At 41.6% G+C, this 24825-nt stretch overlaps 1 protein-coding gene across 6 annotated transcripts in view; it reads left to right on the top strand.

Moving 5' to 3' along the window:
• LOC121633495 overlaps positions 1 to 24825 on the top strand; it is a 39634-nt gene that overhangs the window by 14197 nt on the left and 612 nt on the right. The window contains exons 2-8 of one of the 6 annotated variants that reach the window (XM_041975580.1): positions 1374 to 1505; positions 1813 to 1958; positions 19277 to 19448; positions 19862 to 20149; positions 20276 to 20419; positions 22915 to 22940; positions 24725 to 24796. In XM_041975580.1, the coding sequence (XP_041831514.1) occupies positions 1460 to 1505; positions 1813 to 1958; positions 19277 to 19448; positions 19862 to 20149; positions 20276 to 20419; positions 22915 to 22940; positions 24725 to 24796 (894 nt within the window). In that variant the 5' untranslated portion in view covers positions 1374 to 1459. Of the gene's footprint in view, positions 1 to 1359; positions 1506 to 1812; positions 2131 to 2543; positions 2832 to 2957; positions 3069 to 3153; positions 3304 to 18687; positions 19449 to 19861; positions 20150 to 20275; positions 20420 to 22914; positions 22941 to 22970; positions 23155 to 24724; positions 24797 to 24825 lie in introns of those variants that run through there. The other 5 variants (XM_041975579.1, XM_041975581.1, XR_006009060.1 and 2 more) reach the window with 5 other exon arrangements.

Raw genomic sequence — 24825 nt, 5'->3', positions numbered from 1 at the left:
TGCTGCAGCGCCTTCATGAGCAGTGTGAACCTGTTGGAGCCGCGGCCACGTCTCTGTCCTCTGATGTCACCCCCCTCTCATGTATTGAATATGACACAATGGGCGAATAATAAGCACACATGACACTGTATTTATACTGTGTCTAATTTCAGTTACCAACACAAGCGGCATCCACATCTGCAGCAGCAGGGGACCAGGACCACTTGTGGGACCTTCTGGATAGCTGTGTTGGTTTGTATTAGCCACTGATTACGTCTGCATTATTTCCTCCTAAAATAGGCTTTTTGTCACCTATTTATTTCTTGTTTAGGTGCAACTCGGAGCACTCAGAGTGCAACGGCAGATGCCACGGTGGAGGTCCAACGTTACCTTGCTGAACCCTACATCTCCAGAGGAGAAGACCCGCTCAAATACTGGAGGACACGCAAGTCTGTGAACCCCAGCCTATTCAGGCTGGCAAAACGATATTTGCACGTTTTCCAAGATGAGACAGGGATGACAAATGTGAAGTGTCATCGCTGGCCTTCTGAGGCATCAGATGCCCACAGCCAGCAGATGGAGCTCTTTGATTTGGTCAAATGACTGAGAACACGAAGCCATTTTCATGCATTTGGGTCAAAGTTGGCTCGATGATTCATGAGGTCTCCGTCATGTTTCAATCAGCTTTATTGTTCAGCTGATTGAAACATGACTTTTCCTTTTAGACAGCTTTTCTATGCAACATCATCACAGAGGAGGTCTGGAGAGACTTTTCTGTCCTCCTCTGGTGACCTGTCAATCATTGGACGTGGGGTGTCCAATCAGATTTCAGAGACGACAAGCTCCACCCAGGTTACCCCTCTAGCTCCACCCCTGATTTGTTACCTAAAAAACTGAAACATGGAGACCCTCTCTGCACCATCCCCTCTGATGTAAAGTGGTTTAATGTGTGTTTTATGAATAGACTGATATAAAATTCTGTTCCATACATTTATTCAGATTTAATCCCCATTATAAGACCTGTTAGCATCTAACTGCAGCGCTGTGATCAGTCTCTCAGAGCTGTTTGTGTTTCTCTTGGTTGGTCTGAACTTCCTCTATTTTTCACCCACAAACAGAAAGGAAATGACAACATTTTGTAAAAAGAACATTTAAATTCTTCTTTTTGAACGATACCAGATCATTCACATAAAATAATTTATTATTGTTTCAGTTGATCAAAATGTAATAAAGAAAATGAGTCAAATGAATTTTTTGTCACGTTCAGTTTGACACATTAAACTTATTAAAAGTTTGTTTCTCTTCCTCGACGTCTTTATTAAAGACACAGGAAGGTGTGATGACACCCGAATGACATAATTAGTAGGAACTGATGTTGACTAATTTTCATCCAGTAAATCGACCAGAAAGAGGAACCAGAGCCAACATGTAGAAATCTGTAGCAGAGAAAAGCCTCACAACGTTCACAGAGAGACACAGAATGGCTCTGCTGGAGTTCGTTTTAATTCTGCTGCTTCACGCTGAAGGTAAACATTGATTTTCTTTCACTTGTTAGAGGTTTATAAATGACTTTACAAAATACTATAGATATAATTTAGAAGCTGCTTTCATAAAATGAAGGAAGTAAACCAGTTCAGGTAAATTATATTGAACAGATTCTCACATTAATGTAACTTGACTGAAACAGAAATGAAGAGAAGAACTGAAGCAGCAGGAAGAGAAGAAACATTTCTTCTCTCTGACTTCTAATGATGAAATCTACATTTCTGATTTAATTTCTGGTTGATGTGTGTGGAGTAAAACTTTGCTCTAAATGTGTCTTTTTCTCTTCAGCAGGCGTCAGTGGAGGAATAATCGATCTCTACAATAAACCTGGAGATGAGGTTGTTTTACCTTGTGACATTAAACCATCATCTTCCTCATGTTCCAATGTTCACTGGTTTTACAGCAGAGATGAAAGACGTGCAGCTGAAGAGGAGGTTAAAGAAGGAAATGTTGATGAAAACTCAGCTCGAGCTGCCAGACTGAGTGTGAACAGTAACTGCTCTCTGGTCATCAACAACATCACTGATGAAGATGTCGGTCATTACATCTGTGGATATTGGAAAAGTTTTGACAGCGACTCATATGTGTTTCTAAATATTCTGACTGGTGAGTTTTTCTGACTTGAATGAGACTCTGACACAGTAAAACTCATCACTGTGAAACACTGTGGAGAAGTTGTTTGTGTTATCAGGAATTATCAGCATCCATTTGTCAGTGATGTGAACTTCCTGTTTGGGACGGCCGTAACATGAGGGACCCTCTCAGTGAACACATGCAGACAGGAACTAAAGTTTAGATGCAAGTTTTCAAGGAGGAAGAAAAGTAAACATTAAGATTTCTTCCACTTGGTTTTCTCCACCTTCATAAAGTCAGATTATATCTGGAATGTTTCCAAAGGACAGTCAACAAGTCAAACTAAGAACCAGAAGACGAGTCTTTCTTCTCAGAGTTCCTCACTTTAAAATATGATATTCCACATTTTTAATGTGAGATAACAGAAATCACCTGTTTTCCTTCAGTCTCTCCGTCTCCACCAGATGCTGATCTACAGAAGGATGAAGTCACATTAACCTGCTCTCTGTGGAGATACAGTAACATTAATCCTTGTAAACAGAGCAGCTTCCGCTGGTTGGATGATGAAGGAACTGAGCTGCAAGATGAAAGCGTTGATTTCTACGTCAGACAGACAAACTGTGTTTCCAACCTGACTGTAAAACATCAGAGAGACGACAACAGAAGATTCACCTGCCAGTTTGTTGAAGGAAACAGTGTGAAGATAGAAGCTCACTACACACCTGATTCTACAGGTAAGACTCCAGATGTGAGTTGACTGAAACTCAATTTTTACACATAAATTTCTAATTTATTTGTTCTTATAATTAAAGTAACATGTTATCAAACAACCTCTTTGCATATTATTTTAACGTCTTTAGGTTCTCAGAACCCAGAAATCCAACAAACCATCATCATCATCATCATGTGGACTCTGCGCATCACAGGACTGATTCTTCTGATTGGAATCACTGTTGTTGTTATCAGAGGAGGTGAGGAAGTTCAGGTCATAATAAAACCAGGTGACGTACATCAAACACGTCTCATTTAATCTCTTTAATCTCTTTATTCTTCCAGGAAGAAAAAAGCAGCTGAAAGACAGCAAAGTGAGTAAAAACTGAACTTTTCTTCTTTATAATTTCAAACATCTACATGGTCTTCTTATATATAGACTCTACATGACTTCGGTATTGATGTTGTCTTTATGTATTAATGTGGTATCATAGTTAATAATTTGTTACTGGTATACCTGCTTTGATATGGGTTATAGTGATGCTCCCTGTAGAGGTTATTATTAGTACCTGCTTGTTGTGTTGCAGTACCTATGAGTCCAGCAGAGGGCAGACTGACACCATTTAAGTTACTGGGTTTCATGTCTTATGAGGAAGAATCTGACAGCGTCTCATGTGTTAATGCTGCGAGTGGTTCAGTAAAACACATCATTGGAAACATAGTTCACATGTGGACATTAGATTTTTATTTAGAAACAATGATGTCAGTTTTATTTGATGATTGTGGAGGTTTTCAAACTTTAGATTTATGTTTGTGTTCAACTTATTTAAAGAGCAGAAATATTTTAAAGGATAAAATGTCTTTAAATCAGAGTCTTTAAATGATCAGTGTGTTTTCATGTTAAACAATTTATTTCTTCTGAAGCATTTAAACTTTATTTAATGTGTCTGAGATAGAAAAATATCATGTCTGACTTTTGGAAACCTTGTAAGATCTGCTGGAAATATGGTTTCATTTTCTTTATTTCAGTCAGATTTGACTAAACAACATTTCTAACTGTTTCTACTGTTGTCTTTACTGTCTGTTCTTGTTTGAAAGCAGGTTTTCAGTCTCTGATCACCACATCTGGACCTTGTTTGTTATCATCTTCCTCAGTATAAATGCTGCAGGTTTTCCTTTGTTCTCTTCCAGATGTTCATCATTATTTTCCATGTAGCTCCACCTCAGCTCTGTTCCTTGTTTAGGTTTTGTTTTTAATGACCTTGTTACTGCAACTGATTTAAAAATACATGAATAAAAGAAGGTTGTGATTTTACTGCTGTTTCATGGTGTGTTTTGGGTATAATAGTAAAAGAAGATTTCATTATATAGACAAGACTTGTTTAAGTTTTATTTTTCATGTAACTTTTCAAAATACAAATATTATTTAGGGAGTTATTTTGTATACAGAATATATCAATAAAATCAATCTTATGATGAAGAATTCTATTTGTTTTTATTTTGGGTTTTAATACATTTAGTGCAATAAAATCAAACCTCTAACATGAATTTTAGCCTTTAAATACAAATTAATTCCAAATATCAAAGGTTTTCTCTCTAACATGGAAATTATTTCCATCAGATAAGAAGCATTTATTGTTATTGTATAAGAGTAGAGAAAGAAATTTAGGGACACATGGCTTCTCATTAGGTGTCAAATATAAACATTACAACAATAAATGCACCCAAAAAAATGCCTTCAGCCTGTCAATCAAATTGGTCAATGATGACACATCTAATTTAAGGTCTGTGATTGGTTGAAATTTCGGGGGTGGTTCTGTTTGCCATTTCTTTCCATGTGTGTTAGAGGATGGAGAGAATTGGTCTGGAATGATGTTGGAGCTTTTGTTTTGTCATCTCAATAATAAATTATCAACAACTCTTCACCATGACAGACTGATGCAGAGTCCGCATCACTACAGATGCCACACCGATCCTCCTGTCGATTCTCCCGCTCCATCCTTCCCTCACTCGTGAACAATACCCTGAGATACGTGAACTCCTCCACTTGGGGCGAGAGAGCACTCCACCCTTTTCCGGCTGAGGACCATGGTCTCTGATTTGGAGGTGCTGATTCTCATCCCAGCCGCTTCACACTCGGCAGCGAATTGCTCCAATGAGAGCTGAAGATCACGGCTCGATGAAGCCAACAGAACCGCATCATCAGCAAAGAGCAGAGACCCAATCCTGAGGCCACCAAACTGGATCCCCTCAACACCTCGGCTGCGCCCTTTGCTAATCGGTGACAAAGGGCAGCCTTGGCAGAGTCCAACCCTCACCGAAAACGACTCTGAACCAAGCTCTGACACCGGTCGTACAGGGACCAAACAGCCCGTGCAAAGGGGTCCGGCACTCCATACTCCCAGAGTACCCTCCACAGGAGTCCCCGGGGGACACAGTCGAACGCCTTCTCCAAGTCCACAAAGCACATGTACATTGGTTCAGCAAACTCCCATGCCCCCTCCAAGACCCCGAAGAGAGTATAGAGCTGGTCCACTGTTCCATGACCGGGACGAAAACCACACTGCTCCACTTCAATCCGAGGTTCGACTATCCGACAGACCCTCCTCTCTAGCACCCCTAAATAGACCTTACCTGGGAGGCTGAGGAGTGTGATCCCTCTGTAATTGGAACCCACCCTCCGGTCCCCCTTTTTGAAGAAGGGGACCACCACCCCAGTTTGCCAGTCCAGAGGAACTGTCCCTGATGTCCATGCGATGCTGCAGAGGCATGTGAGCCAAAACAGCCCTACAGCACACAGAGCCTTAAGGTACTGTGGGCGGACCTCATCCACTCCTGGGGCCCCGCCACTGAGGAGCTTTTTAACCACCTTAGCGACCTCAGCCCCAGAGAAGGGAGAGCCAACACCAGGACCCCCAGACTCTGCTTCCTCATCTGAAGAAATGTTGGTGGGTTTGAGAAGGTCTTCGAAGTATTCCCTTCACCACCTCACAATGTCCCGAGTCGAGGTCAGCAGCCCCCATCCTCACTGTACTCAGTGTTGGTGGAGCAACACTGTTGGTGGAGCACTGCTTTCCCCTCCTGAGCTGCCGGATGGTGGACCAGAATCTCCTCGAAGCCATCCGGAAGTCATTCTGTATGGCCTCTCCAAACTCCTCCCATCCCTGAGTTTTTGCCTTAGCGACTGTCGAAACCATGTGTCAAGGTGAGTCTAACTATATCTAGCCAGAACTGCTCAACCTCATGCACCAGCTCAGGCTCCTTCCCCGCCAGAGAGGTGACATTCCACATCCCTAGAGCTAGCTTCTGCAGCCGAGGATCGGTCTGATCCTCGACTGCAGGGTGCCAGGGTCTCCGCCTCCGACAGCCGCCCAGCTCACACTGCACCCGACCCCTATGGCCCCTCCTGCAGGTGGTGAGCCCACGGGGGGGGGGCATGTCACCCTTTCGGGCTGAGCCTGACCAAGCCCCATGGGCAAAGGCCCGGCCACCAAGTGCTCGCCTCCGTGCCCCACCTCCAGGCCTGGCTCCAGAGGGGGGCCCGGTGACTTACGTCCAGGTAAGGGGATAGGGCCTTATTCCTTACAAAAATGAATGAATGGGCATTTCCATCTGGGGGGGGGGGGGTCTCCCGGGGACAGTTTTTCTAACAGTGTTCCGATTTGACTGCCATTCGCAGGGGACCCTCCGGGGACCTCAGAGAGCGCCCTCTAGTGACGACAGCCCGATTTGAGCAACTTTTACCCAAATGTGGGTAAAACTCGCAGGACATGTCCGGCAAGGTCCCCTGCGTGTGTCCTGCGAGTTTGAGTCCGTTCCGAAATGAGCGAGTTATGGCCTGCTGTCTGCGGCTCGGAATAGACGCCCCATGTTGAGGTATACCGTGGCGTACACCTCCCACCGCAGGGCCAGGCGTGCACGCCGTGCGGGGGGCCCATTTAAGTGGCCTCCTCGGCTGCACCCTGTGGCGACTCTCCTCTCAGTTTTAATTGCACTTAGACACCAAAACACAAGAAACACAACACACAAACAACATCTGGGGGGCAAGTCATGCAGTGCTTGGTGGGTGGGGCCACTAAAGTGGCCTCTCTCTCAGCACAATGCGGTCACTGCCCCTCAGTTTTAATTGCAAACAACACACACTTCATAAACAGGGGAGAGGGAGGGTAATGGGGACCTCTCACATCTCTGTTCCCCCTGGGTGTGGCTGGGGGCAGGCAGGGGGAGGTGGTTGCCCCAGGAGCCGGGAGCCATTTTGACTGCACAGAGGGGCCCGTGGCTCTGGCGGGTGCCCAGTCTGCCGCATGTGGGTGTGGTGGAGGGGTGGCTGGGGGTGGTGGTGTGGACCATGCTTGGGGCTTGCTGTTCTCTGGTCAGCCTGGGTCGCCCCTTGGGCTCCTGGAGCCCTGGACCCTTTGATCAGGCTGCCCTGGATGGCCGGTCCCTGGTGGGGCAGGCGGCTGCCAATCTTGGCCCACTGGGGCCTGTGCCCCAAGACTGCGGGGGCTCTGGCTAGGGTTCTCCTCTGCCATCCTCCAGGTGGGGCAGGGTGATAGTGTGGATTGAAGGGTTGTTGCCTTTTGTCTGTGGTGTTTTTGTCTCTTCTTTCTTCTTTCGGCTTTCCCTTTTGCTTCTTTTTGCTATCTTCCTTCTTTTTCTGTTCCCTCCGGTCTGGTCCAGCAAGATACATAGATTCCGTGATTCAAAGGAATAAATTAATAAATGAATTGGATGATCAAGAGGAGCCTTATACCCATAAGATTCCCCTTGGCAAAGCAAATTTGTTTAGCACAATACAGCAACCAGACTATCATTCTGCTTGCTACAGGTTTAAAAAATAAAAAATAAAAATATGATATTTCACATTTTAATGTGAGATAACAGAAATCACCTGTTTTCCTTCAGTCTCTCCGTCTCCACCAGATTCTGATCTACAGAAGGATGAAGTCGCATTAACCTACTCTCTGTGGAGATTCAGTTACTTTGGTCCTTGTATTTGTGTTTTTCTTCTTTTATGTTAAATGATTTTTTTCTTTCTTCTGAACCATTTAAAGTTATAAAACTTTTTTTATTTTGTCTGAGATAGAAAAATATCATGTCTGACTTTTGGAAACCTTGTAAGATCTGCTGGAAATATGGTTTCATTTTCTTTATTTCAGTCAGATTTGACTAAACAACATTTCTAACTGTTTCTACTGTTGTCTTTACTGTCTGTTCTTGTTTGAAAGCAGGTTTTCAGTCTCTGATCACCACATCTGGACCTTGTTTGTTATCATCTTCCTCAGTATAAATGCTGCAGGTTTTCCTTTGTTCTCTTCCAGATGTTCATCATTATTTTCCATGTAGCTCCACCTCAGCTCTGTTCCTTGTTTTGGTTTTGTTTTTAAGATCCATGGTGATTTCTGTTGTTAATGCAAATGATTTAAAACATATATGACTAAAAGAAGGTTCTGATTTTACTGATGTTTCATGGTGTGTTTTGGGTAGTATAGCAAAAGAAGTGGGACAAGAGACAAGCATCCTCTCATTAGGCGTCAAACATATACACTACAACAGTAAATGCACCCAAAAACTTAAAATACTTTCAGCCTGTCAATCAAATCTGTGAATGATGACACATCTCATTTAAGGTCTGTGATTGGTTGAACGTTAGGGGGTGGTTCGTTATTTCTTTCTATGTGTGATAGAGGATGGAAAGAATTGGTCTGGAATGATGTTGGAGCTTTTGTTTTGGATCCAAATTTTGTCCAGAGTCTAGTTTGAAGTTAAAATTTTTCCTTTTCAAAAACTTTTCCATCACCGTCACCTTATAGTCTCGCTAGCTAAAATGCCACTGTCACTGCCACCTGTTGCATCCATTAATAACAAATTCTCTTGTAAGAACAAGGCAATTAGCTACCTGCTGCCACCTACTGTTATTAAAGAGTAATAAATGAGTGCTCTGCCAGCACAAACACTCGACAATGGCACATTATTTGCAGTTAGTAATTAATTTGCTTTCAAAAACGTTTTTTTTTTACACCAATTAATTAAAATTAGATAATTTCCCACGGCACACCTGAAAATATCTTGAGGCACACTGGTTGAAAAACACTGTGTTAGAGGATGAAGAGAATTGGTCTGGAATGATGTTGCAGCTTTTGTTTTTTCATCTCGATAATAAATTATCAACAACACTGGACCACACTTCATCCCTTTAGAAGGAAATTGTTGAAATAGTTTAACTTTAAATGTGTTGTGAGTATGTTTCCATTATGATTGTGGTGATCTTTCATCAGACAGATTTTTCTCTCTGCTGAGTTTTCTTTAACAGCTATGTGGTCCTGGCTCTCCGGGAGAAGTCCTCTTCAAAAAATGTCTGTCTTAGTTTTACTGGACCTCAGTGCTGCATTTGATACAGTCGACCACAAAATATTATTTAAATGACTGGAGAACTGGGTGGGCCTCTCTGGTGCTGCACTACACAGGTTTAAATCTTATTCCTAACTAAGACCAAGAAAGTGGACCACATCAGTCCAGCTCTGAGGTCTTTACACTGGCTGCTTGTTTGTCAGAGGATAGACTTTAAAGTTCTGCTGCTGGTCTATAAAACTCTGAATGGTTTAGGACCAAAATACATCAGCGACCTCTTGACCCAGTATGAACCTGCCAGAACCCTGAGGTCATCTGGATCTAGTTTCTTATCAGTTCCCAGAGTCAGAACCAGACATGGAGAAGCTGCATTCAGCTTCTATGCTCCACATGTCTGGAACAAACTCCCAGAAAACCTCAGATCAGCTGAAACACTCAGTTTATTTAAATCCAGGTTAAAGACCCACCTGTTCTCTGCTGCATTTCAATAGTTTTTATTTAGAAGTCAAAATCTACATCTGGTTCTTTTAAGCTGGAATCTTTAAACTTGATCATGTTTTAATACTGTCTTTCCCCACACTGGAACTTTATTTCTTGCATTTTATCTATCTGGGCCTTTTCTATCTATATTTCTATTTTTATTTAATAATTTTATTTCTTTAAATCTTTGCTTTTTTATGTACTTGTATTGCTTTCTGTACCCTGCTGTAATGGTTTATGTAAAGCACTTGAATTATCTTGTACATGAAATGTGCTATTAAAATAAATTTGCCTTGCCTTGCCCTTTAATCTGGAGCAGTGGTGGAGGTAAACATTTATGCATGGGGGGCAAGAGTACGGTGGGTGGGAAGTGCAAAACAAATTTACATCCAGTGAAACACTTTTACATTTTCAAGATACAAATTTAAATTGACACAAAACACCTTTACAAGTTTACTGAAACACTTTTACAAAGATATGAAGTGATATTGTGAGGGTGGGAACAAGACTGTGTAAACAGGAAACTTCTCAGACTTCGGTAAAGTTAGAAAGATATTCACAGATTCAGCTTTTCAAGATTAATAACTCATCAATGAAACATTGCTTCTACAAAAACGACACAACACCACAATCACAGCAACATAGACTGCAAGTTACAGTCGTACTTTCCTCAAAACGAGCCGTCCTTCGAGCTGGGAAGGTTGCATTGGGCTCTACGCAGAGCCTGCTGGTGCTCGACTGGACAGGGACCATCTGCAAATTGTAACACTGAAAAAATATAACATGTTGTAGTGCCACCAAACTCACAGTACTAATAAACCATCTCACACTGATCATACTACAGGTAAAATATGCTTAAGTGTATTTTGGGGGACAATTTGTAACTTTTCTCAGACACATACACACACTCTGTAGGAAAAATATTAACCCGATTTCTTTTTGTTCTCCTCCCTCTCTCCTGTCTCTGCCTGAGCTGAAACACCTTGTCCTGAAGCTCTTCACAGGCTGCACATCCGACTAGACTCAGCGCCTCTGTCAGGATAGAGTCAGCAGAGACCCTCTAATAAAAAATTTAAAAAAATGAAAAAAAAAGAAAGAATACTGATCCACATGATGTGCAACTAACCCTCTGTTGTTTTCACAGTTTAGAAAGAAGAGAAGGTGTTTAGTGAGTTGGTGGCAACAGCCTTTCCTTAGTTATCCAACACAGATTGACTCACCTTTGACAGAAAAATAAATAAATAAATTAAAACAAGATGGAAAATAACGTACTTGATCCCTTCAGATACATCCTAACGGTGATTCACTGACACATGAATTTGTATTTTCTCCAGATTACTCCATCTTATTGCTGCTCCAGGATCTGATAAGTAAAATGGGTTTTACTCTAATTTCTACACCTGATGAAGTGAGAGTGAGTAAATCTTTTTCCTGCCAGAGGATTAAATGCCAACATGTTGATCCTCATGTGCATTTACAAAAATACCGAATGGCAGTTTCCTGGTTGGTTTTGTGTGGTGAGATGCAGGCTGCAAGTCCCGATTTCCTGAGAACTTTATTCGTGTGCCTGATTTGCTCTTTAACTGCTCATGTGGGTCCTGATTATTTTAATTTTGCTTATTGTTACGACCCGGCCCTGCTAGGAGATGTGAGGTGTAACAAAGTGCACAGTGGACATCTGGTAAAATAGGAGCTAGTAGAATTTATTGTCACAAGCAGGAATGAGGAACAATACAAATGGTATTGAATCACAAGTGTTGGGTTTAGTGAAGGTGCTTAAAGCAAAAACCACAATACAACAGCTATATTCTAACTTAAAACCAGCCAGTACAAAAAAAAGCAGAACCAAGAATAAATAAACGGGTGAACGAAAAACTGACCTACTGGTCCATGCTATAAACAGAAAGTGAAGCAGCTCCAATAGCTGTGCTTATATAACCCAAATTACTAACACAATCACTATCCCCATTGAACAAGCACCTCTTCCCTCATACGTTCCTGTCCCGCTAGCTGTGAGTAGACTACTACTGTCATTACAGATTGATATACTTTAAATTACACCATGATTCTGTTACCTAAACCTATGTTACCTAACAGCCCCCTTCTTTCATTTATATGAGCCTAGGCATTACCTATTAACCAACCAAGGGAAAAAGAAAGAAACAAAACTATTAGTCATAGAAAAAAAAAAAAAAAACACAAAGCTCAACAGTTTTAGCACTGTAGGTAGGAATGATATGCTTGAGATGATCTGCTCGATCACGTGTCGAGCATATGACACGGAAGTGTTGCGAGCATTGTCTCTGAGCAGGATTCAGCATGCCAAAAGTCACGTGATAGACCAAACGAGGCCTCGTTACGTCATCAAAGCATGTCGAGCAGCCCGCGGGAAATTCGAAGGGGCCGGGCTTTTCAATCTGTCAATGATTTAAAAAGGGTTCCACGCGCTTAGCAAATTGTGGGTTTTTAAGAGGAGGAGATTTTGCTAGAAATTGTGCGACATTAAATTTGGAGAACAGATTTAGGAAAAAGCATCACATTAGCATTAGTCCATTTAGATCACATTTAGCTGACAAACATTTATATAGACACAGTTACAAACACAGAGGAGAAATACTACATACATATATACAGACAGCACACACATCTCCACATAGAAATATAGATATACATATAAATATAGTTATTATATATACATATAAATATTGATAAGTTTAGAGAGGGTTTGAGAGGCTGTAAGAGATTGTGTGTAGACTGTGTCTGTGTGAAAGGTGTGGTGTGTGAGTGAGACAGAGGAAGGGCGATGGAAGGAGAGCCAGTGCCACCCAAGTGTATACGTTCCTACGCATGGAAACACTTTGACTTGATTTAAAAAAAAAAAACTCAAGTGTTTCATATGTGATCAAGAGATAACCTACAGCAGGAACACATCGGCGATGTTGCGGCATTAGCGTTCCAAACACCCGGAGACAACGCCTACACCTGTTTCTGCTGCTGTTCCTGCTCCTGGTGGTGCAGCAAACCGTCAAGGTAGGATTTTAAATTCCTTCACTATATGCTAGACATTATGAAATGAGTACTGGTCAAATATGGTTAACAACTGTTCAATATCGTCACCTTCCTAAAATAATGGCCTAAGTCATTTTTTATTTAAATATTTTTTCGCCTAAGTCATCATTTTGTGATGCGGGCCACCTTTGATATTGTCACCAACATCCTCAGACGAACAGTTCCTTATCTGATCTTTTCTTCTAACAATGTTGGTGATATTATTAGAGGTGGCCAGCATCACAAAATGATTAATTAGGCGAAATAAATCATATTTGTACAATAAATTACTTACGCCATTGCTGTAGGATGGTGACGATATGTAAATTATTTTATTTTATAGGGCAGCAAGCTGAATTGGATGAGGCACTGGTGGGCATGATCGTTATGGATGCACAACCATTTACATTGGTGGAGGACAAAAGGCTTCAGGGCCTTTGTTCAGAAACCTGACCCCACATACACCCTGCCTACTCACCAGGCTTTGAAGGTATTGGTGGAGAAGAAATATAATGAGGAAAGAGAACATGCCATCAAAGCTGTGGAGAAGGCAGAAGCGGTCAGCCTAACAGCAGACATGTGATCATCTATGGCCATGGATGGCTACCTTGGGGTCACCTGCCATTATATAAATGAGGATATGGAGCTAGCAAGTGTTCTGTTGGGTGTCAGCCACTTTAAGCAGTCACATACGGCCGAGAATTTGAGAGATGCCTTGCACGCACAGTTGACTGCATGTGGATTGAGCCAAAAGGTACACTGTCTCATCACGGACAATGCAGCAAACATGCAGTTAATGGCGAAGCTAATGGAACTGAGGAATGTGCTGTGCTTTGCACACAGCCTGAATCTGGTTGTAAAGAAGTCACTGGAACAAACACAGGCCTTGGAAGACATCAGGACGAAGGCGGGAAGAATAGTGACCTACTTCAGATCCAGCGTCAAGGCCAAAGAGCGCCTGGTGGAAATCCAGCAGCAACTCCAGAGACCAGCACATAAGCTCATTCTAGAGGTTGACACTCGGTGGAACTCCACCTTTTCCATGCTGCAGTGCCTTCATGAGCAGCGTGAACCTGTTGGAGCCGCGGTCACGTCTCTGGTCGCTGATGTCACCGCCCTCTCATGTATTGAATATGACACCATTGGTGAATGTCTAGAGGTTCTCGGACCATTCAACTTAGCAACAACAGAACTTTCTTCAGAGATGAACGTGTCAGCGTCAAAGGTCATTCCAATAATCCGAATGGTGCAGCATAAACTTGCTACAAAAGCCGGTGTACCACACAATCCTACAGCAATCGAACTTACACAGCACCTGCAAGACTTCTTACATACAAGATGTCACGTAGAAAATATCCGTGTCCTGACAACAGCAACTTTACTGGAACCCCGATTTAAAACAATTGCATTTGGTAATACAACATCAGCACAAGATGCCGTTGCCAGGGTAACCGCCGAATGTGCTGCAAGCATAAGAATGGAGAGGGTGGCGCAGTCAACATCACAGGTACGCCAGATTTTCTTGAGTTCTTTTTTATGTAATAAGCACACATGACACTGTATTTATACTGTGTCTAATTTCAGTTACCAACACAAGCGGCATCCACATCTGCAGCAGCAGGGGACCAGGACCACTTGTGGGACCTTCTGGATAGCTGAGTTGGTTTGTATTAGCCACTGATTACGTCTGCATTATTTCCTCCTAAAATAGGCTTTTTTGTCACCTATTTATTTCTTGTTTAGGTGCAACTCAGAGCACTCAGAGTGCAACTGCAGATGCCACGGTGGAGGTCCAACGTTACCTTGCTGAACACTACATCTCCAGAGGAGAAGACCCGCTCAAATACTGGAGGACACGCAAGTCTGTGAACCCCAGCCTACTCAGGCTGGCAAAACGATATTTGCACATGCCAGCCACATCTGTGCCTTGCGAGCGGGTCTTCTCCAAAGCTGGAGAGGTAGTGTGCCACAAGAGGAGCAGACTGAAGCCTAACATCATTGAAAAAGTATTGTTTTTAAATAAAAATCTCTGAAACATAACAATGTGACACAAGCATTTGTCCTACCATATCTTTTGATACAACTGTATAAAATCAGTAACACAATCACCATCCATGTTGTACAAGCACCCCTTCCCTCAAACGTCTCCATTCCCTCTGTGAGCAGACCACTACTGAAAATAAATATTCACTCAGATGGTAGATTATGTATCGTTTACTGAACACGTATTCCAAGATGAGACAGGGATGATAGGTGTGAAGTGTCATCGCTGTCCTTCTGATGCATCAGATGCCCACAGCCAGCAGATGGAGCTCTTTGATTTGGTCAAATGATTGAGAACACTAAGCCATTTTCATGCATTTGGGTCAAAGTTGGCTCGATGATTCATGAGGTCTCCGTTTCACCATCCCTAACTGTAGGAAAAACACTAATCTTGCTAATCAAATACCACCAATCAAAGTATTCAGTCACAACCACAAAAGTCCAGCAAGCCAAGGGCAGACTGTCTGTCAAACAGTTGCCAACGAGTCCACAGATGTTTTATATTTCCTTTAGTGTAGCTGCAACGTCAACAATAGGCCAGACAATTATCCAATCAGCTGACAGGAGGTGAAGGTGTAGTAAATGGAGCCAATCCTCAGCAGGCAGGAAGCAAGGGTGTGGTGAGCAGAGCCAATCCCCGGTGGGTGATGGTACACAGGGACTCACATGTAAAATAAGAGAGTTATTAAACAAACGGGCAGGCAGCTGTTTCACTTATGAATGTAAAGAATTCTTTTTGTTTTTAATTCATTTGAGTCTTTAGTGTAATAAAATAAAACCTTTAACATAAACTTAAGTCTTTGAACATAAATGAATCAGAAAACTGCTCTTCCTTTCTTTATTCCAAATTTTAAAGATTTTTATTTTTAATTTAATTATTTAAATTTAGGGAGCAGCTTCCTCTCATGAGGTTGTTCCAACTTGAAATGTACCAAAACCTTAAAATACCTTCTGTAGTAATTATAAAAGTAAGAGAAATAAAAACAAGAATATAAATTTATATGCAGTCAGTTCAGCTTTCAGCTTCTGCTCTCTGACTGAGCTTAAAGCAACATTTTCAAGGTCTCCCGCCTCCCACCGTACTGACACCATGCAGCTTTATTGTTCAGCTGATTGAAACATGACTTTTCCTTTTAGACAGCTTTTCTATGTAACATCATCACAGAGGAGGTCTGGAGAGACTTTTCTGTCCTCCTCTGGTGACCTGTCAATCACCTGCGGTGGACGTGGGGTGTCCAATCAGATTTCAGAGACGACCAGCTCCACCCTGGTTACCCCTCTAGCTCCACCCCTGATCTGGACCCCAAGAAAGTGGAACATGGAGACCCTCTCTGCACCGTCCCCTCTGATGTAAAGTGGTTTAATGTGTGTTTTGTTCTTCCTGTAGTTGATGAGCAGCTCCTTGGTCTTCATGGTGTTGATGGCTGGGTTGATGTTACTGCACCACCCTGACAGCCGCTCCACCTCCTCCCTGTATGCTGACTCTCCAACCACTGGATTTAAACTTAGTTTTCAGTTCTTAGTTTTACTCTCAGTGACTTGTCTTATTAATAGACTGATATAAAATTCTGTTCCATACCCAGCATCACCTTAAAATCAGGTAACATTAGATACCTGGGTGTAAATATTCCCTCCAGGCTCTCAGAACTAACAAAACTTAATCACACTCACCTTCTCAACAATATAGAAGATGATCTTGCTCGCTGGAAATCCCTACCCATTTCACTCATGGGGAGAGTCGCCACCATAAAAATGATGGTTCTACCCAAAATCAACTATTTGTTTTCTATGATTCCTATGAAACCCCCCTCTACCTGGTTTAAATCGCTAGAATCACACATCTCCCGATTTCTCTGGAAAAATAAACCTCCCCGAATCAGTTTAAAAACTTTACAGAAGCCGAAAGATAGAGGAGGATTAGACCTGCCTAACTTTCAACATTACTTCCTAGCTAATAGGTTGCAATATGTCCTAAAATGGCTCAAACCTAGTCCACTAGATGACCTGTGGATAGATATAGAACAAACATTTTGTGACAATTTGGAAATTTCTGATCTTCCTTTTTTCAGCTTAAGTATAAAAAAGCAAAAGTGCTTCAAAAGTGTCAACATCAGCACTTCTCTGACAGCCTGGTGGGAATTTCTCAATAAAACCAACTCCTCAATAATACCATGTAAACTCACACCCATCTGGAACAATCCTGATATTCTACTAAACAAAAATATGCTAAACTTTAACCAATGGATTAACAAAGGAATTAAATACTTTGAACATATTATCCATAACAGAAATATTTATCTTTTAATACACTCTCATCACAATATGGGATTAACAGCAACAGATTCTTAGAATATCAACAGCTCAAAACCGTAATACACACAAAACTCCTCCTTCACCGAACAGACCTGGAACTTCCTCCAATGGTAGCAGATTTTATGGACCTCTGTACCCCCAAATTACTTTCAAAAATATACAGATTAATGTTAAAAATAGATGACTCAAATTCCCTACCTACTTCAAAATGGGAGATAGATTTATCCATCAATCTTAGTCAACCATTTTGGTTACAAATATGTCTTAATGCCTTTAATATGACAGACAGCCCAAATTTACAACTCATACAATACAAAGTCCTCCATAGAACGCATTATACAGGACAAAGGATGTTCAAGATGGGTCTTAATCACTCCGATATCTGCACACAGTGCACAGGTAACACAGCAGATGATTACTTACACGCTTTATGGCTTTGTGCACCTGTCCAGAGGTTCCGTGCGGCCCGCACCGCAGCGCCCGGCACCCGCCGGGCCTGCTCGCCATCGCCCTGGGCTGCCCGGTGCCCCTGCCCCGTCGCGCCGGGGGTTCCGGTCTGGGGACCCCTCTGCTCTGGTCCGGGTGGACCGCTGCTCTGTCTGCTTTGGCTGTCCCGGGCTTGGTACTCTGTGGATCTGCTTGGCCTTTGGGGCCTCGGGCTCCCCCCGTCCCCCGCTGATGCTTCGGGGTGCGGCGTGATCGCGGCCCCCTTGCGGGTACACATTTCCTCCCTGTTGCATGGCCACACATGCATGTTAACACGTGCATGCTCACAAACATGCTCGTCTCTCCATCCGCTTCTCACTAGATGTAGCTGATGTTTGTGTGTTGGTACGTTCATCTGCAGGTACGTTTGATGACTATTGTAATTTTTTATATCATCATCATTCTATCTTTCTTTCGGTATCATGTAGTACTGTGGTAGTTTATGTTGTTGTTTTTTTTGAGATATGTTCTGGGCAGCATAGACAACTGTTATTTCCACATTTTAATCCTGTCCTTTTCTCCCCTTTTTTTCCCCCCTCTTCCTCTATCTCCCTGTCACGTTCGGCACTGACATATAAGACTAAAGAAAATAAAAATAAAAATAAAATATCAAGGGCAGCCATGTATATAACATGTCTCCCTTGGTAGAGCAAATCTGTCAAGCAAAATATGGCACACAGACCACCGTTCTGTATGTTAGGATGCTGGACAGGAGAGGGTAAAAAAAAAAAAAAAAGGAAATTCTGTTCCATACATTTATTCAGATTTAATCCCCATTATAAGACCTGTTAGCATCTAACTGCAGCGCTGTGATCAGTCTCTCAGAGCTGTTTGTGTTTCTCTTGGTTGGTCTGAACTTCCTCTATTTTTCACCCACAAACAGAAAGGAAATGACAACAATTTATAAAAAGAACATTTAAATTCTTCTTTTTGAACGATACCAGATTATTCACATAAAAGAATTTATTATTGTTTCAGTTGATCAAAATGTAATAAAGAAAATGAGTCAAATTAATTTTTTGTCATGTTCAGTTTGACACATTAAACTTATTAAAAGTTTGTTTGTCTTCCTCGACGTCTTTATTAAAGACACAGGAAGGTGTGATGACACCTGATAGACAGAATTAGCGGCAGGAACTGATGTCAAGTCATTTCTACTCAGTAAATCGACCGGAAAGAGGAAACAGAGCCAACATGTAGAAATCTGTAGCAGAGAAAAGCCTCACAACGTTCACAGAGAGACACAGAATGGCTCTGCTGGAGTTCGTTTTAATTCTGCTGCTTCACGCTGAAGGTAAACATTGATTTTCTTTCACTTGTTAGAGGTTTATAAATGACTTTACAAAATACTATAGATATAATTTAGAAGCTGCTTTCATAAAATGAAGGAAGTAAACCAGTTCAGGTAAATTATATTGAACAGATTCTCACATTAATGTAACTTGACTGAAACAGAAATGAAGAGAAGAACTGAAGCAGCAGGAAGAGAAGAAACATTTCTTCTCTCTGACTTCTAATGATGAAATCTACATTTCTGATTTCATTTCTGGTTGATGTGTGTGGAGTAAAACTTTGCTCTAAATGTGTCTTTTTCTCTTCAGCAGGCGTCAGTGGAGGAATAATCGATCTCTACAATAAACCTGGAGATGAGGTTGTTATACCTTGTAACAGTAAACCATCATCTTCCTCATGTTCCAATGTTCACTGGTTTTACAGCAGAGATGAAAGACATGTATTTCAATGGGAGGTTAAAGAAGGAAATGTTGATGAAAACTCAGCTCGAGCTGCCAGACTGAGTGTGAACAGTAACTGCTCTCTGATCATCAACAACATCACTGATGAAGATGTTGGTTTCTACATTTGTAGACTTGGACGAACAGGTTCCTTTGATGCAGATGTGTATCTAAATATTCTGACTGGTGAGTATTTCTGACTTGAATGAGACTCTGACACAGTAAAACTCATCACTGTGAAACACTGTGGAGAAGTTGTTTGTGTTATCAGGAATTATCAGCATCCATTTCTCAGTGATGTGAACTTCCTGTTTGGGACGGCCGTAACATGAGGGACCCTCTCAGTGAACACATGCAGACAGGAACTAAAGTTTAGATGCAAGTTTTCAAGGAGGAAGAAAAGTAAACATTAAGATTTCTTCCACTTGGTTTTCTCCACCTTCATAAAGTCAGATTATATCTGGAATGTTTCCAAAGGACAGTCAACAAGTCAAACTAAGAACCAGAAGACGAGTCTTTCTTCTCAGAGTTCCTCACTTTAAAATATGATATTCCACATTTTTAATGTGAGATAACAGAAATCACCTGTTTTCCTTCAGTCTCTCCGTCTCCACCAGATGCTGATCTACAGAAGGATGAAGTCACATTAACCTGCTCTCTGTGGAGATTCAGTAACATTAATCCTTGTAAACAGAGCAGCTTCCGCTGGTTGGATGATGAAGGAACTGAGCTGCAAGATGAAAGTGTTGATTTCTACGTCAGACAGACAAACTGTGTTTCCAACCTGACTGTAAAACATCAGAGAGACCACAACAGAAGATTCACCTGCCAGTTTGTTGAAGGAAACAGTGTGAAGATAGAAGCTCACTACACACCTGATTCTACAGGTAAGACTCCAGATGTGAGTTGACTGAAACTCAATTTTTACACATAAATTTCTAATTTATTTGTTCTTATAATCAAAGAAACATGTTATCAAACAACCTCTTTGCATATTATTTTAACTTCTTTAGGTTCTCAGAACCCAGAAAGCCAACAAACTATCATCATCATCATCGGAGCAGTGGTCGGGGTGATGCTCCTGTTCTTCATCATCACTGTTTTCATCATCAAATGCAGACGGAGAACCAAAGAGACCGAAGATCAAAGAATCACAAGTACAGTTTTTATTTATATCTTGAAATAGTTTAATTTATTGGTGAACATGTCATTTTAAATACAAACAGACCAAACATGTCCATCAGATTGAAAACGTGCTGAACTGAGAATGAAAAAGCTGAATTATAGAAACTTAACAGCACAGTTTTATTTTAATATTCTGCTGGTATGACTGAGATATTCACATTTAAAATGATTTTAAACATCTGGCTTTGAATGTAAAGGTCAATAGATGCAGCAGGTAAATAAGTCAACCCATCCAATAAAAAAAAAAATAAATAAATAAACAAATAATAGAAGAAAAAGAGCCTAGACAAAATAAAGAGCAAAATCTTAAGCACATAAACCTCAAACTCCTTGGTGGACATCAGCAGTGAGGGATGCTGACAAGCTGATAGAATAGTCCTATCTGGCTTTTTGGGTGTTTTTTGAGCCAGATTTTGTTAAGACTCTGGATGCTGTAGGGCTGTCTTTGTTGACATGTCTCTACAGTATAATCTGGACATCCGGGACAGAACCTGGACCATCAGGCTGGACCAGTTCTAGAGGAATGATAAATGGTAAGGTCTATTCAGGGGTCCTAGAGAGGAAGGCCCATTGGAAAGGTTCAAGTATCTGACAGACTCTTCTCTGACTAAGGAGGAGCATTGTGGTTTTGGTCCGGGTCGTGGAACAGTAGACCATTTCTGCACCCTCTTCGGGGTCTTGGAGGGGGCATGGGAGTTTGCCTAACCAGTCTACATGTGCTTTGTGAACTTGGAGAAGGCATTTGACCGTGCCCACTAGAGACTCCAGTAGGGAGTTCTCTGGAAATGTGGAGTACCTGACCCCCTTATAAGAACTGTTCGGTCAATGTACGACCAGTGCCAGAGCTTGGTCTGCATGGAAGTATGTTAGATTGGTTTCCAGAGAAATATGGACTCTGCCAGAGCTGCCTTTTGTCACTGATTCTGTTTAAAGTTTTTATGGACAGAATTTCTGATTCTGTTTGCTTTATGAAGCTGTGATCGTCATATGATTCTCAGCTGAATGTGAAGCAGTTGGGATGAGAAACAGCACCTCATATTCTACGACCATGGTGGAGTTTCCTCTCCAGCTCAGGAATAAGGGTCTACACCGAGTGGAGGAATTCAAGTATCTCTTGGTCTTCATCACAAGCGAAGGAAGGATGGAGCGGGAGATCGACAGGCAGATCAGTGTGGTGTCTGCAGTGATGCAAAAAGTTGAACGTTTCGTCGATACACATTACAAGCCTCTTATGGTCATGAGCTGTGGGTAGTGACCCAAAGAACGAGATTGCAAATTCAAGTGGCTGAAATGAGTTTCCTCTGCAGGGTGGTCGGGTTTTCCCTTAGAGAAAGGGTGAGAAGCTCGGTCATCACGGAGGGGTTCAGAGTAGAGTTCTGCTCCTCCACATCGAAAGGAGCCAGATGAAGTGGCTCGGGCATCTGGTCAGGATGCCTCCTGGACGCATCCTTGGTGAGGTGATCCAGGCACGTCCCACCAAGAGGAGATCCCAGGAAAGACCCAGGACATGCTGGAGGGTCTCCATCTCTTGGCTGGCCAGGAATGCTTGGGGATCCCCCCAGACCAGGTGGAAAATGTAGTTGTGGAGAGGGAATGGTTTTGCAGATGGTTTAGGTTGTATTGTGTTTCCTTACAGGTGTAGCAGCTCATTGACTGAGGGAGACCAAACTTGTGTTGACAAAGCTCGCAAAAAGTGTACATGTCTTTAAAATTATGAATGCCTCGTCATTGCCAAAGTGTTCATTCAGAATCTAACATACCCTTGAAGAAAAGAGTTTTTTTTTTGTTTGTTTGTTTGTTTTTTGGCTCTTAGATGAAGAAAATTTTTAAATCTAGAAGTCTGTCTAAATTAAACAATATTTGAGGGTATATATGGCTTTTGGATTGATAATGGGTAGAGGGAAGACTGCAGGTGATCAGGACTCTGGGGGAGGCTGAGATGCAAGATGCAGCTTCAAGGTGGCACCAGTCTGTGTCAGGAGTATGGACTCAATGCATGATTTTTTGTTATATTTGGGGTCCAATAATATTAATTATAAACTATTTGAGAGTGTTAAGCCAGCTTTATTTTTATACCTCTAACCATATTCTAGCCTTCTTACCGCCCCATATAAATGAAACTGATCCTTTATCAAGAGATTCGTATCTGAGCTTTCTAAGCCACGTTAGAGACGTGTGGTTTTGTTGTCAAGCAGCAGGATTTTCTTCAAGCTCCACAATGCAAACCTACTGATTTCCAGCTGATATGAGGCCAGATTGTTTCTAATCTGATAGATGATGGTGAAGTCATTGGTTTAATTTATGTGTAAGATAAGCAGGCTTGTTGCTATGGTTACTTCAGCATTAATAGACGTCCCACAGTAATGATTGTGTTAGAAATCAGGATGCTGGAAATGATGACTTTGTTTACAGAATTCTTATATCGTGATATTAATGACCAACTCCTAAATTTGTCCTTTTGTTCCAGATGTGCAAACAACAGCAGCCCAAGACGTAAGTAATTTCAGATTTTGTCATATGTAGGCGGAGGTGAGGACTCAAAAGCAGATAACCAAGGTAGGAGGCTGAATGGTGCTGGTAACAAAGGCTTTAATCCAGAAAACTCAGGAACAGAAAACCACACACTACAGGGATAAACCAGAAGGATCTGACAGAGAAGAAGTGAAACCATCGGGTATTTGTACACAGAGGAACTAATTGAGAACAGGTGAAGTGAATCAAAATCAAACCAGGTGAGCTAATGAGCCAGGAACAGAAAACACAGCCGATGAGGGAAACTAAAGACTGAAACAAAACCAGAAACACTAAAGCAAAATCAGAACTAAAGACAAAAACCAGAACCGATCACTGAAATTAAGAAAATACCAAACACAAGAAAAGAATTAAGACCCATGCAGCATGACAGATTTATCTCATATCTTCTAATGTTAGAAATAAACGTTCCCTTCCAAACATGTTAATAAACTTTTTGGTATCAGTACAAATGTTTGTTTTCATATGACATTTATTTACATCAACATCTGTAACTGACCAGATGTGAACTGACACTAAATTATTTTATTTTATTAAAATATGTTCAAAGTTTTATTTTATTGTTGCGAACACAAAACCATCATTCAGCATCATCTTTAACTTTCATCAAAGTCCATAACAGATTACTTCAGGATTTTTACATTGATGCTGATGTATTTCATACAGAAGCTGAGAGAGGACATTTTATTCATATTTCATTTTGATGCAATTTATCTCGAGATCACAAAGCAAATTTTTGTTTTCTAGAGATAATCACCTACTGCAGGGGTGCCCAAGTCCGGTCCTCCAGAGCTTCTATCCTGCAACTTTTAGATGCATCCCTCCTCCAACACACCTGAATGAAATGAATGTGTCGTTACCAGCCTCTGCAGAGCTGAACCACATGTGGATGAATTCAGCCATTTAATCCAGGTGTGTTGGAGGAGGGATGCATCTAAAAGTTGCAGGATGGTAGATGTCCAGGACTGGACTTGGGCACCCCTGACCTACTGCAATTAGTTATCACAAGATTTGTGTCATGATCTGTGGGTTTTGGTTGTTTTTTTAGTCTTGTCATTCTGAGTTCCCTTTCCTGTTTTATTTTCTACTTCCTCCTCCTTGTGTGATACGTTCTGTTTTATTTCCTGTTCATTATCTCACCTGGTTTGATGGTCAACTCACTCCACCTGCTTCTCGTTAGTCTTCTATTTATATACCACTTGGTGTCAGCCAGTATTTTGTCAGATCATTCGTCATGTTTCCTGTTTTGTGTGTGTAAGTGCTTTTCATTAAACTTTGTTCCTGCCCTCGTCTTCCTCCTGCCTCTTCATCCTGCAATGTCGTCCTCACCTCCCACTCACCAAGACAGTTTCTATCACACACTTTGTGTTTTCTGTGACCAGATGATCAAGATGAGCTCAAAATGATGTGGTTAACACCTAATATGAATGATAATAGCTGCAGTTGGTCGACATTTTAACAGCAAGTTAAGGCATTCATGTGTTATTCCATTTACTTCCTGTCACCGACTTTCCTGAACTCAACATTGTTCTCTCTGACCCCCACCCCCCAAAAAACAAACAAAAACAACCCACAACTGTTGCTTACAGATGAGCGATACTAAAGTTTTTCCTGTCGATATGATACCATTAGTTTGTGGTACTTTTTCACTGATATGGACATGGACATGGTCAGAAGCAGAATACCAGAAACGCTGATGTTCAGTCTGACTCCACGGTAACAAGAACTGTTAACTTTGTCCTCAGGATGAGACAGAGAACAATGTGACCTACGCCACTGTGGACCACGCTCATCCAAAGGTCTCCTCTAAGAAGAAGGTAAGAGACATTTACATGTCAGGACATGA

The sequence above is a fragment of the Melanotaenia boesemani genome, chromosome 22 (genome assembly GCF_017639745.1).
Source record: "Melanotaenia boesemani isolate fMelBoe1 chromosome 22, fMelBoe1.pri, whole genome shotgun sequence".
NCBI classification, from domain to species: Eukaryota; Metazoa; Chordata; class Actinopteri; order Atheriniformes; family Melanotaeniidae; genus Melanotaenia; species Melanotaenia boesemani.
This window is presented reverse-complemented; position numbering and strand designations above follow the sequence as displayed.